General features: G+C 36.5%; 1 protein-coding gene and 1 long non-coding RNA gene across 7 annotated transcripts in view; one reads left to right on the forward strand and one right to left on the reverse strand.

Moving 5' to 3' along the window:
- DZIP1 (DAZ interacting zinc finger protein 1) overlaps window positions 1–12,782 on the forward strand; it is a 32,926-nt gene that overhangs the window by 13,854 nt on the left and 6,290 nt on the right. For 2 of the 4 annotated variants that reach the window (XM_015274761.4, XM_025146754.3), the window contains exons 10-16: window positions 358–414; window positions 6,876–6,935; window positions 10,034–10,179; window positions 10,507–10,702; window positions 11,102–11,231; window positions 11,419–11,463; window positions 12,379–12,581. In XM_015274761.4, the coding sequence (XP_015130247.1) occupies window positions 358–414; window positions 6,876–6,935; window positions 10,034–10,179; window positions 10,507–10,702; window positions 11,102–11,231; window positions 11,419–11,463; window positions 12,379–12,581 (837 nt within the window). The remainder of the gene's footprint in view (window positions 1–357; window positions 415–6,875; window positions 6,936–10,033; window positions 10,180–10,506; window positions 10,703–11,101; window positions 11,232–11,418; window positions 11,464–12,378; window positions 12,582–12,782) is intronic. The other 2 variants (XM_025146755.3, XM_040649359.2) reach the window with 1 other exon arrangement.
- Window positions 1,092–9,134, reverse strand: LOC121107106. 3 transcript variants are annotated; one of them, XR_005840545.2, is made up of 6 exons: window positions 9,004–9,134; window positions 8,556–8,753; window positions 7,864–7,947; window positions 7,429–7,665; window positions 5,807–5,941; window positions 1,092–2,421 (listed from the first exon to the last, which is right to left on the reverse strand). It is a non-coding gene; the product is annotated as an uncharacterized LOC121107106 (long non-coding RNA). The 3 variants fall into 3 exon arrangements; XR_005840544.2 differs by having other exon boundaries at window positions 1,092–3,728; XR_005840543.2 differs by having other exon boundaries at window positions 1,092–5,941.

Below are 12,782 nucleotides of genomic sequence, written 5' to 3' on the forward strand. Positions count from 1 at the left end.
GATCGGAATAGACCTTGCTTTGGGGCAAGGCTTCTGTGGGCCTGTGACACAGACACCACACATACGTGACAAAAGAAGTGATCTGACCAGGGGAGTTCCGTGTTCCAGTTCAGTGATGGTTTTGTTACTGGCTTCATTTCTGGCTTCTGGGAGTATTATAAATATTGAGCGTACACAGGGCTTATAGATTTGTTGTGAAGGACCATTTTTTACTTAGTAGGCTACTTGTTCTTTCCATTAATGCAAAAAATTATGTAACTCATAACAATGATTAAATATTGCTGCATTTATGAATCTTCGTCTGTTATTTCTTGTTATAATATTTTTACTTTATTTTTCACTTTCATGCCCTTTTAGCAAACACTGCAGTTGAGCGTCTTGAAGAACCTAAATCAAGTCTACCTGTCATGTATGGTGAGTTTCTGCAATAGGCCCAGATTCAGCACTTGTAAATTTTAACAGCCTTCTCAAATGTGATCATAGCTGTGAGAGTAGTTACGTTTAATGGATGTAATTTGAATTACTTTGCTGCATGACTGCACTGAGGATTCCTGTGAATTACTTGGAAGGGGACAAAAGGAAAAAATGAAAAAAAGTAGAATTGGAAGTATTTCCTAACAGACTTTTACAGTATTGAAGTACATAAAGCTCAATGGAAATAATTACGAAGAGGAAAGACTTTTCTTTTTCCTCTTAGGAATTGATTTGCTGGTATATGCATACTCTGGAATTTCTACAGAGGAAAATAAGTGGAAATGTTTGTTTTATAAGCCTTGAAATACTGTGTTTTTCATGTAACTTACAATGTCAAGGATAGCAGTAATAATCACAATAGACAGTCATGACATCTAGATGGTTCCTGCAGAGTCTCACATAGACCACATATATATATTTATATAAAATGATGTTGTTTAGTAGTAGGGGGAAAAGCAGGAACCTTAATTTACGTTGTTTGATGCTTTGTGAAAACAGTTTTCATTCTCTTATTACGCAAACTAATGGTATTGTTTTTATAGCAATAGTCTGTGTTAAATTCTTACTTGCAACTTGACTAATAAGTAATATGAATAATGAACTTGGAGCAAGTAAAATGCTTAAACCTTAAAAACAGCCGTTTATTATTTATTTGAATTATTGACATAAATACAGGTTTATTATTGCAATTTATCTTATTTTTAAAACCTGTTAGAGAAGCAGCGTGGTTTGTTTAAGAAAAATGTACACAATTTTACTTTTTCAACAAATTCAGAGACTTCTGAAAAGACACGTGGGGAAGAGAATGGGCACCGTGCAACAGAAGTGTTACATAATCCGATCAGGAGTGAAAAGCTAACAAAAAAATGAACCGCTGATGTCAAAATACTTGTGATGATTAATAAATTAGGGAAAAAGGGATTTTTGTTTTATTTAGTAAAGTTATTTGAATGAGACAGATATTTCTGACTAACCTTACGCTAGGCAACTGTTCGCTGCTAGAAGGTTTTTAAGTTAAAGTGTATCTAAGTGAAGTGTAGTGTGGAGAAAAGTAATACCGTATAGTAGAGTATTGATAATAGTACTTTAAATAGTCCATTAATGTTTTCATTCGAAACGGCTTTCATTCCACCAACATAACAGTGCTGGTTCTAGCTGAGAACGCTCACAGCAAGTACTTTGACTGCATTTAAGAACTGAGTTTTATCAATAATTGGGCTCTTAAGGGCTTACGTATTTGACAATGCTTGTCAGTCATTGCTTTTTTTTTTAGTGCATTCACTTTCATTTGGACTGAGAGAAAACAACACTATTTTCTGTGCTCTGACAGTTTAAATTAGCTTATTCAGTTACCTCTCCTCATTTCTTGCTGCTCTAAATATCAAGTTTTTGACATCTTATGAAAATTCTCGAGATTAAAAAAAAAGTCTGTTCCTGCATAAAAAAGCTTCACAATCACTTTACTATGAAACCTCAAGTAAGGCATTTCCTTCAGATTCCTATGCTGATTATTATTTTATTTATCTCTGCAGGTCTCTCTGTCTGTCCCCTTTCTTCCCTTCTGGATTTTTTTAAAACTTACCTAACCTAATTTCTGGATAAAAAGATTAGCAGAAATTATAGTGATTTTTCCCAAAACTTTCAGGACTCTTCAAGGGATTTAATTACATATGGAATTAAGATATCATGGCCACATTTCTTGCCATTATGGAAAAAAAATACTTGCTGGTAACATCTGTACACAAGTTTTCATCTCTGAAATCAGAAGAGCTGAAGCTTTCCTACCAAGCAATTACCTGCATGCAGAATATCTTTCTTGTCTTTCTTCTTTCTTGTTTGAGAGAGAATTAATGTGGCGAAGGGCTCTTTTACAGCTTAAGGACACTTTTCAAAGTTGCTTGGAACCTCTTTCATTTTAAGATTACTTCCGCATGTCTCAAATCTGTACTGTTAAAAGATACTAAAATTACAAATAGGTATCCTAAGTGTAAGTTGAAATAACTGTGTTAGCCAGGTGCTTTTGTGATGATGACCTAAATTTCTTGAAGAGCTAGTAATGCCATCCCAACAGACCATTCTTATTTGAATTCTTGAGGTAGCTGTAGTGTTGCGCCAGTATAATTGAAGCCTTTCCAAAGATGACTTCTATCTCATGAGGAGGCAACAGATGAATTATAATTTATCTTTTTTTAAATGGACTTTGGCTTCTATATAGCTCTTGAAATCTTGATAGTTGTTCAATATTTAATCTTTGTTAGGCCAATAATACTGGGTGGAATTAATGGACAATCTAATTAATCTTTGCTTTTTAGCTACTGTCTTTAAAACCTTTGACTCAGTCTTGATATAACTGAAGCAGCTGAGGAAAAATTAGTCAAAGTAGGCTTCCTAGACAGTTAAAAGAGAAAAGGGACACCTTCAGAGTTTGATTCAGCTGAACTAAGATCTGAATTGTTCTTTGAAGCTGAATTGCTCTGTGTCTCTTCGTTGACTGTAGGAGTCTGAGATGACTATATTGCTACTTTAGAGGCCTCAGGTAACTGACTGTCACCTCAGTGACTGAAAGGTATCATATTTAAGAGTACTAGTTTGAAATTTATACTTACGCTGCTGACGTGCAGTATATGACTGCCCATTGATTAATTATGAGGAAAATACATCATTCACAAATGTCAGTCAAAGAGACAAGAATCAGAGATTAAGCTCTTAGGATGCAGAATTTGAGTATAAATAAGAAAATTCAAGGAGTAAACAATGACTGTAACCATGGCTTGCACTCCTTACATCTTTAAGAAGTGCAGCAATTTACAGCATAGAGGCCTATTTCTAATTACCCTTGGTTTTTATATTGCAAGCGTAAAGTGCTTACTGTGGGCCTTACTTCCCTATAGACAATTGTACACTTCTGTTCAGGCTAAAAGTACTTTAACATTTCATATTTCAGAGTAAATAGACAGGATTTCTGCTTCAGGTACTGACCAGGAGACCAAGGTTTTCCCACTAGTACTATCAGAATATTCTGAGGTTTTTTTGTCTATTGTTTTTTTTTTTTCCTAGATAAAAACACACAAGTAATATATGATACACTGGAAGCACAAACAGGTTGAATTCTTCACTGTTGTTAAATTCATTTTCCTATTCTACCTGTATGGAAATTGTCATCAAGTATTACTTAAAACAGAAACTTAATAATTAATCAAAGTATTCCAGACACAGTTATCTATCCACACGTATCAGCTGGCAGAAGGCGTAGTCTGGAAGATACAGAAAAACACCCTCATCATTATAGAGGTCATCTTAAGATTGCTGGCCTAATGATAACTAGTATTAATATGGCTGGGTTCAGGCCAGCAGCAGCCAGTGATATATGACTACAACCAGTTTGCAGTAAGACTGGTGTTGGCAGCTACTGTTTAGTTTGGTTCAAGTCTGAACCTGGTGATAAAGCTAGGGTTATGTTTAGAGCTGATGTTAACTGCTGACAAGTGGTAAAGATGTACCTAGAACTTGCCATATAGGCTAGGTGGAGGATTTAGCAATATCAATGTGAGCCATTTGGTTGGGGTCAGGTGTGGGACTGCTGAGGAGGACCAAATAGAATTAGGTTTGGAGTTACAGTGGTTAATGCCAGAAGGAAAAAAATATATATTGATTTACAGCAGGGTCTGCAAAAGGTTGAGTTCACCCAGAGATACTTGGTTTTTGCTGAGCAAAAGTTTTACAGGGGTCACTGGGCTTGGGTTAGAATTAGGCTTAGGTAGATGTTGATCAGCAAAAGAGAGTTACGGTTGAGTTGAGAAGGAACAATTAAGCTATGAAACAGCAGCAAAGCCTGCCTGAATAGGTTTAAGTATGAAGTTGATATTTATCTATTTTATAATTGAGAAAGGGGTGGATCTGAGAGTCAGGGTTCAGATGGTGTCAGTGAACAAAGTATAATGGAGGTTACACCTGAAGTGCAAGACTGATAAAATCTCCAGTTCTACCAATACCCTGGTACTTAAGTGATTGCTAACAATAAGCTTGCTAATAGTTAGGTGCTGCTCATTTCAAAGATATGCTAAGAGCTAAGAGGTCTGATCAGACTGCTAGAAGATGAAAAATTTACTCTCTGGTAAACTTCAGGAGTGGGGTTCCTTAGGGAGTCATCTCTACACCTGTCTTTCTGTGAACTACAGGAGTGGTGAATGAAGCTGCTTTTTCTCAAGATGATGTTTGGTAAATATCACAGAATACTTGTACAGTACAGTGAAAGAAAGGCCCACTTACAGCTGGAGAAGTTGAAGTTTCCAAATGTTCCACTCCATGTGTTAGGATTCGATCTCCTGTCATCATGCAGCACACGTTATCCACATATTTTTCTCAGTGGTGATGCTTGTTTGGTTTTGCTCTTCCATTTCTTATTTTATTGGCTTTAACTTCTGTTTCTAGTATACTGAGGGAGATGCACATACACCTTTTTTCTAGATTACTTTCAACTCTGAATTCTGGGAACTGGGCTTTTTTCTTCAAAATTAAGTTACCCAGCAAGGACTTGTGGTAAGATGAGTCATCGCCTTTAAGTAGATTGCATCCGAGTAAAGTACAGGTGAAATGACTGTAGATTAAATCCAATTATGTAGCAACTGGCTGTGTAGTAGGTCCAGCCAATAAAAATGCTGGGACCTATGCCCGTGCAATAGAATTAAATTGCACCAGAGCATCACTCATCTGTGCTTCAATCTCTGTCATCCCAAACGGAGTCATTGCTTTGGACAGTGCTAGTTGATGTAGGGCAGCAGTGCATCAAGAGCAGCTTTGGGAGTTCAGTAAGATCCTATTGGAATGCCCGGTAATGCTTTGGCTGCTGTTAAATTTGAAGCCGTAGAGACTAAAAGACTGGAAGCCTATTTGTCAGTCTGTCTATCTCTGAGTTTTACTTTTAAGTTTTTCCCTAAAAGATGCTGACATGAGCATCTTTTTAGCATCCTATGATGGATGTAAGAAACATTTTTTTAGAACTTCATATATAGTGCTAATTGTATGGGAGAAAATCTTAAGTCTTGTAACCTTGAGAGGCTTTTCCAAGAACATAACTGCAAGTACAGAAAGTATGGAGAGAGCAGCTACTGTACAAGGAGGGTTTGCAGCACACTCTTGAGTCTCAGTTCAGGTGGGGAATATTGGAAGCAGGACACTGTATCGTTTAGCTCCAAGTGCTCAATTCACTGTGATAACCCATCCCAGAGCATTAATACTTGTACCCTATTGTACAGGAAGTGCTGAGGAACAGACACCTGTGCAGTAATGTCACTTCTTCCCCTTCCACCAGTACAGCATGACAACCACTTACCGTGCCAAAGGATTCCTGTGAAAGCTGAGGCAAACACATGCTGACCCAAAATACTGGCCAGAGCATTTTCTCTTATACCGCCAGTAGTTGAATGCTGAAAGTATTGCTTGCACGTCCTCTGTTTTTATGATAAACCTAGAAGAAATGCAAAATTTTGTTTTTAGTGAAATTTCTTTACACATGAAAGGAAAATATTAACATTTAAAAAACTTATTTTTTTAATTAATCTACATGAAAGCATTTTCATCCATCTTTTAAACATGAAGTCTACAGAATGGTAAATAAACTGTCCTCTGACTTCACTTGTGTAAAAGCAGTTATTCTTGATAGCCTACAGAATAATAACTTCATTTTAGGTAGCCTTTTTTCAGCTGAAGATGTTCCAAGATTTCTTTAAAGCAGATAATAATACATTTCCAATAAAATTTAGTTTAAAATTTTCAATGATTTACATTTCTATATAGAAAAATGTTGTGTCTTGTGCATATGGATTCACTGCTTACTAATTCCTTAGATTAATGAGTTAACAGATATATATGTTTTTACATATATTTTTAGAGGGTTTCTATATGCATCCATTTCACCTACCTTTTATAAACTACTAAGACACAAAATGCACATAAACAATAAGAGTGCATTTTTAAATGAAAATGTTGGATGAGAATATACATTTATTCACTCTCAGGTGGCTTTGTCATTCAATAAAACCATGCCACCTGGCTACCATTCCAAGAAGACACGGGCTTTCTATAAAGTTCTGTGACCTATTAGCTACCCGTGCAGGTGGCTTAAAGTTGATATATCTGAGGTGATACTGGACAGCAAGTTTAGGCAATTGAATCACTCTCGAAGAAACTACTGTATTAGGATCTCCTCTACAAATATTTCCTATCAAGGCAGTACTTACGACTGTGAAGAGTCATGTTGCATTGGGTTTGTGATTGATAAGCAGCTTGTAAGCAGTCAGGAAAATTGACATCAGTGTGTTTTTTTGCCTTACTGTCCCTCTCTGGACCTTGACCTTCTTCTGTCCTGTTTGTCTGGTGTTCCTGTTCTTCCTCGTTATTAGAGCAGGCCCCCTTGGTACATATGCTGGAGCCCATAGAGGAGCTTTCAGAAGAGGAAAAAGGTAATGGTTGGTTCAGAACAAAATGTAGTGGCATGTTTTTCTTGAAAATAAAAATGTGAATATTATTTTATGTGTACAGTATTTTTCATTGTGCTTGAGTATGCTTATCTGGTTTGGGTGGGAACATTCCTTGTACATGTCAATTTCCTTTTTGCCATTGGTGCTTGTAAATATTATGTTTTCCTTATCCAAGTTCAATATGTTTTTGTGGAAATCTTAATTCTTTAAAGCAGGCATATTCCATGTGCATAAATGCAGTTGAGATAAGCAGAACAAAAATGATTGATGAGGAATACCCCCCTCACTAGGAAATTCTTCGGTATAATCTGATGGTGTTGATGCTATTGCAATGTATGCTCACTTCTTTTACTTACTTGTCATAAGCACATAAATAGTTCAGATAGAGGAAGGAAGTTTGTGGTGGAAGCTGAAGCTGCCAACTTTTATACATGGACCAAAGATACTTTTTGCAAGTTATCTAAGTTATACCTACCTCTGCACAGCCACAACTCCAGCCAGGGTTGTGCTCAGTGTTGGTGACTTGCCACATGTTGATAGCTGCCAATGCCAACTTGGCAGCTGGTCCTCTGTTTCATTTGAGGAAAACCTGGCCAAGGCCACATTTAGACTGACGGATCAAGAAGTGTTGGTTCATTTTTGCACGGTGTTCTGCTGGAGGGAGCTAGCAGTATTTTAGATGAAAATCCAAGCGACTACCAAGCACGATAATCTGTGCCGTATGTAAACAAATAAATAATTAAATAAAATAAAACTCAGTTTTGAACTTTATAGCAAGCGAATTTAAATTTTGTAGGAATAATGCTGTTTTGAAAACAAAAGTGTCATTTGAATACATCTGTGGTTAAGTGAGAGGTTTCCCCAGGGAAAACCCAGTGACTCTGTTGAGTCTGAAATTAGGACTGCTTACATTTTTGCCATTCTTTCTTCTATTTCTCTTGCTTGTCATCATCTCTTTTGATTGATTGCCGTCTTCTGTGCCTACAGGCATGGCCTACAGTACAAAAGAAAGAAAGAATGCAGTCTGAAAGGTTAGACCTAGATTTTTTTGTTTGCAATGACAGCCATTTATAAGGGAGAGTGTGAAAATTCTTGACTTGGCAGATTGTTTCACAGGATTACGTAGAAGCTGGGGCAGTGGACCACACTTGAGATCCCTTGTCTTCAAAGCTGTCCACTCTAGCGCTTTTTTGGTTTGTTCATTTTTTAAACAAACAAACAAACAAAAAAACCAGTTCCTTAAATAGTTGGCTCCTGACAAAAAGCTTTTGCTTTTAGGTAATTAGCAAGAATGATTATTGTCATTAATTAGGATAATACTGGATAGTCCTGTTACCCGTATTAGTATGAAGTGGTTATGAATAGAAAATGATTTTAGATGGATCTATTTTATTGTGGGGATTAACATCAGAAAAGGACAGGATTTTTGGTAAGCTCCTTGGAGCCATCCGCTTAAAATGTACAGTGACTCACATCAGGCTTTCTGGGAGAACTTTATACTGTTCAGTGCCCCTTTTCCAGATTTGGGACAGTCCACTGTCAGACTGGGATAGATTGGGTCAGAATTACTGTTCTACCTTTCATCTCTGAACAGTAGTTTACCTCTTCTAGGACTTGACTCTCCAGCCACATCACTTTTAACCCCATGTCTGTTGGGGAATGAGTTGTCCACGAAGTTCCCAAGGCCAGATAAAATTTTAGCCAGATATCATCTTCTTCAGTACAGATCTTGTGGCATGGTAGTTGGACTCTTTCAGTCTTTATTTCTTTCCTTTCTTTCCAGGATCCACTGAAAGCATCCTAGAATAACGTAGATATACTTTGTGTATGTTGAAGCTTTTTCAGTTCTTCTGGATGAGAACTAAATGGACAGCTTTTTAAGCAGAAGGAAAAGAGGCACATTTCTTTTGGAAAAAAACAAACAAAAAAACATTTGAGAGTCATGGTGTGGCATTATTCCTTCAGTTACATCTTTGTCTTTGGGCTGGCAAATGACTCCATGGCTCTGTAAAGCGTATTGGAAAAAGAGAAGCTCCTGCCTAAGACTTACCTTTTATTTTGGAGAGGGAAGTTGGGAGTTCAGTTTACAGCACGCTTTCCTGGGATGTTGTGTATGCCTCTGTGTATGCTTTGCAGTCTTTGCTGACTGCTGCCAGTCCAAAGCAGGTACTGTGGAACCACTGATTATTGCTTCACTTGGTGTCTTAAGTAGCACTCGGTAGAATTTCCCTCTTGGCAGAGACACTTCACAGGCAGGTTCTAGGTGGGTGTGTTTTGCTTCTTTACTCTCTTGTGTGACCTTTTAATACTTTCACTTAACTTAAATGTCAATCTTTAATTTAGGTTAAGAATCTGTATTATGATTCTTTTTATCTTGTGTAAGAGTTCATGTTTTTACTGACACTTAAAATAAGGGAAAGAGGTAGAAAGTTCTTTGTCTGTTTTAGTATGTATGATGGTGTCATTGACCTGTGTAGTAGAAAACATGACACTGAACTTTGTCTTTGAAAGAGTTTTAAAGATAAGTAGTATCAGTCATATATTCTGTGAAAGTCTGCCTCATACTGTGGCTTAGTTTTTACCAAGATTTTTGAAAGTGTTAGGACTTTCCAAAGGACTCAGTAGGTGTTTTTCATGAGACAGCACTGTTGCTTGATTCTCTTCCTCTGAACAGGTTTGTTATATTCCTGTTCTAATTGCTACTAGAGTCTTGCTTTCGTTTGGAATAGCAATTTTAGAGGGCTTAATTATCAGAAGACAGTCTTTATCAGAAGTTCCAAAGAACAGTTCTGAAAGTAAAGATCTTTGTGGTTAAATATTCAAGCATGCATTTTTACAGCAATTTTACAGCAAGAAAAAAATAAGGCTGTTTTGATGGTGAGTGCTTGATGCTGAGTTAGTTTCCAGGTGAGCTGACCAGATCTTAAAAAGAATAGACTCAGTGTAGAGACAAAAAAGTGGACTTGTATGCCTATGGTGTTTATAAAAAATGCATGCCTCAGTGCAGTTTTTAACTGTCTTGTGTGGTGCAGATTTTGTTGAGATGCCTTTTAAATGTGTTTTTTTCATTCTTATTTCAGAAATTGAGAAAGACGATCTTAAAACAGGTAGAAGTAACCAACATTTAATAAATGCTTTGAAGACTGATCCTTCTTTAACTAAAGAATTAAGAGTTGTTTTGGAGCAAGCCCTGGAGGAAAAACTGGAATCCTTGGGAATTAAAGCAGTGAGATTATTTTGTGTTCTTTAAAAGAGGGGTAACATTTGTCTCATTTCTTTGTTATTCTCTTATTTCTATACCACAACCCTCAACCTAGAAAATGCAGAGCTAAATTTCCAACTGTTATAAATCAGTGTAATTCATTAACCTGAGGGAATTTCCAGCAAATTACAGCTGTGGACAATATGACCACACCTGTTAGCAATACTTTCAGCTTATATGATTTTTCTACAAGCTTTTTAATATTTGAAGTTTAAAGAACGTTTATAATTCTAGGGTAATAAATTCAAGAAACAACGATCCTTATGTTTACAATCCAATTTGTTTCTCTAGGGTGTCCGTGGTATCCCAAATGATCGCTTAAATAAAATTCTACGTGCCATTGAATCTGCTAGAGAACACAAACTGAAGCAAGAGCCTCACATTCAACGAATTCGAGAGTATCTTGAACGCCAAGTCGGCTTCAGGATTGTAGAGAGATCAACACTGTCTAACAGAACTGTTTCCAGTCCTTACATTACTTCTGAAGGTTAAATTTATATATATATATTTAGTTTAATTAAGTTTTGCTGATATGGTACATAATAGGTTTTATCCAGCAACAAATTCTAGATATGTTTTGTCTAGAAATGCTTGTGTGTAGCAGCTTTCTGAGTTTTTCATTTAATTATTCCATGTAGCTAAGGCCAACTAGGCTGTTTCCTTCCAAGTGCTGTTGATGATGTGTTTTAAGTGCAGAAAAATTACCTCTTGTCTTGGAAAAGATGCATTGTAACTGAACTGTTCTGAAGAAAAAAGAAAAACTTTCTTTTTCTATAAAGTCATCATCTGCAGTACAGACATCTTTAATTTTTGAAAGAAATTAGATGCTAATGTTAAAGATGCCAAGCATTGCTCCTAATAATGAGATAGCAAACTTCGCTTGTAGGTAAACAGAAGTTCAATCAATTGGGAATTTCCTCATCTACCATACCACAAAAACCAGTAAAACGGTCTTTGACAGCTGTCCGCCCAGCTGAACAAAGAGCAGCCATCGCTGAGAATACATCTACACCAAAGTAAGGGTGCTACTCTCATAGTCCTCATACCTTGGGTCAAAATCCCCCATGGATGTAATTTTTTGTAACTGATGTGTTTCATGCTAGTATATTGTAAGAATTGAGCAAGTAATTCTTTTTTCTTTCCTATATAAACTTTAACTGGTTGGCTGTCAGCATTGAAATAACTTGGTTTTTTTGGTTGCAGGAAGCTCATCGGAAATGAAGCTTCCAAAAAGACATCTAGTATCACGTATGTTTTTCTTTACTTACCTGTTGTATTTTCGAAGAGAACATTATCGGTGCTTGCAACATTAGACTTATGAAGTTCAAATGGCAAACGCTTTTCTGCACTCCCTCTCCCCCTGATTCAAATCTGTTGTTGTAGTCTGTGAATGACAGCATGTTCTCAATTCAACAGATGTTTTCCTTATTGGGAACCAGAGAAAAACAATCAAATCAAAAATCAATAACTTCCTAGCCAGCTGGAAGCATTTAAAGACTTCAACCTTATCTTTTCAGCTTGTTGATATTTTTTTATTATAACCAGAGTTAAGCATAATATTCCAGGACTCCTCAAGCATATTATTTTGTAATTTTCTGCACTGTAATTTTTGTTTTCTGGATAGCATTAGTGATGCAATTTAAACTCATCAAGACAGAAGTAGGCTGGATCTGGCTGGTAACATCTAATTACAAACTCAACAGTTATTCTAACTTGATTAACTTAACAGTTATGGAAAATTCCTAAATTATTTTTCTTCATACAGAATACATAACAGAATTTCTGTGGTGCAAATTCCATGGCCCTGGACCTTGCTCTCACATGAAAGCCTATTCTTATTTGCTTGGCAAGAGGTTTTATATGTTGGTGTGTTGGTTTTGTAAAGGTAGTTACATAGGCGGAAATAATCACATCTAAGAGATAAGAGATCTCTTGGATCTCACAATATAAGAGATATATTATAATAACCTCTTGAGTTTACTTAGCAGCAGAATTTCTTTTTGAGTGGTTTTATGGATAGCTGTGATTTATGGGAGTTCCTGTTTTTCTTCCACATACGGAGAATGCTCATGTTACTGTAAAGTACAGGGAATCTTAAAGATGCATATGTCAGCGCAGTCACTGAAACCCAGCGAGTCCTCAGGTTTATGTGTTTTTGCTTAGAACTCCACCATTCAGTTCAGAGGAAGAAGCAGATGACGATGATGTCAAACAGTTGCGCGTCTCACGAGAGTTGTTGCAAAAACAGTCAAAAACATCGAGCAGCAAAATTAGTGCTTTTCAGATGGCTTCTGACAAAAGTGATGTGGATGGGACAGAGGAAAGTGAAACTGAAGAAACAGGAACACCTGTCAAAACCTCAAAAGGTATTTTCCCTTCTTTCATATACATACACATAATGTATATGTTGTAACAGCTGTGCTTGATTTTTTTAATGATAATATTTCTGTGTTAGAAAAAACAGAGTATCTAATCTTGTGTATGGGTGTCTGTATGCAATTTATTCTTTTGGTAATGCATTTATGTTACTGTAGCGCTTAGACATGTCAAATAAAATTAGATGAGTA

This window comes from Gallus gallus, chromosome 1, assembly GCF_016699485.2.
Source record: "Gallus gallus isolate bGalGal1 chromosome 1, bGalGal1.mat.broiler.GRCg7b, whole genome shotgun sequence".
Classification (NCBI taxonomy): domain Eukaryota; kingdom Metazoa; phylum Chordata; class Aves; order Galliformes; family Phasianidae; genus Gallus; species Gallus gallus.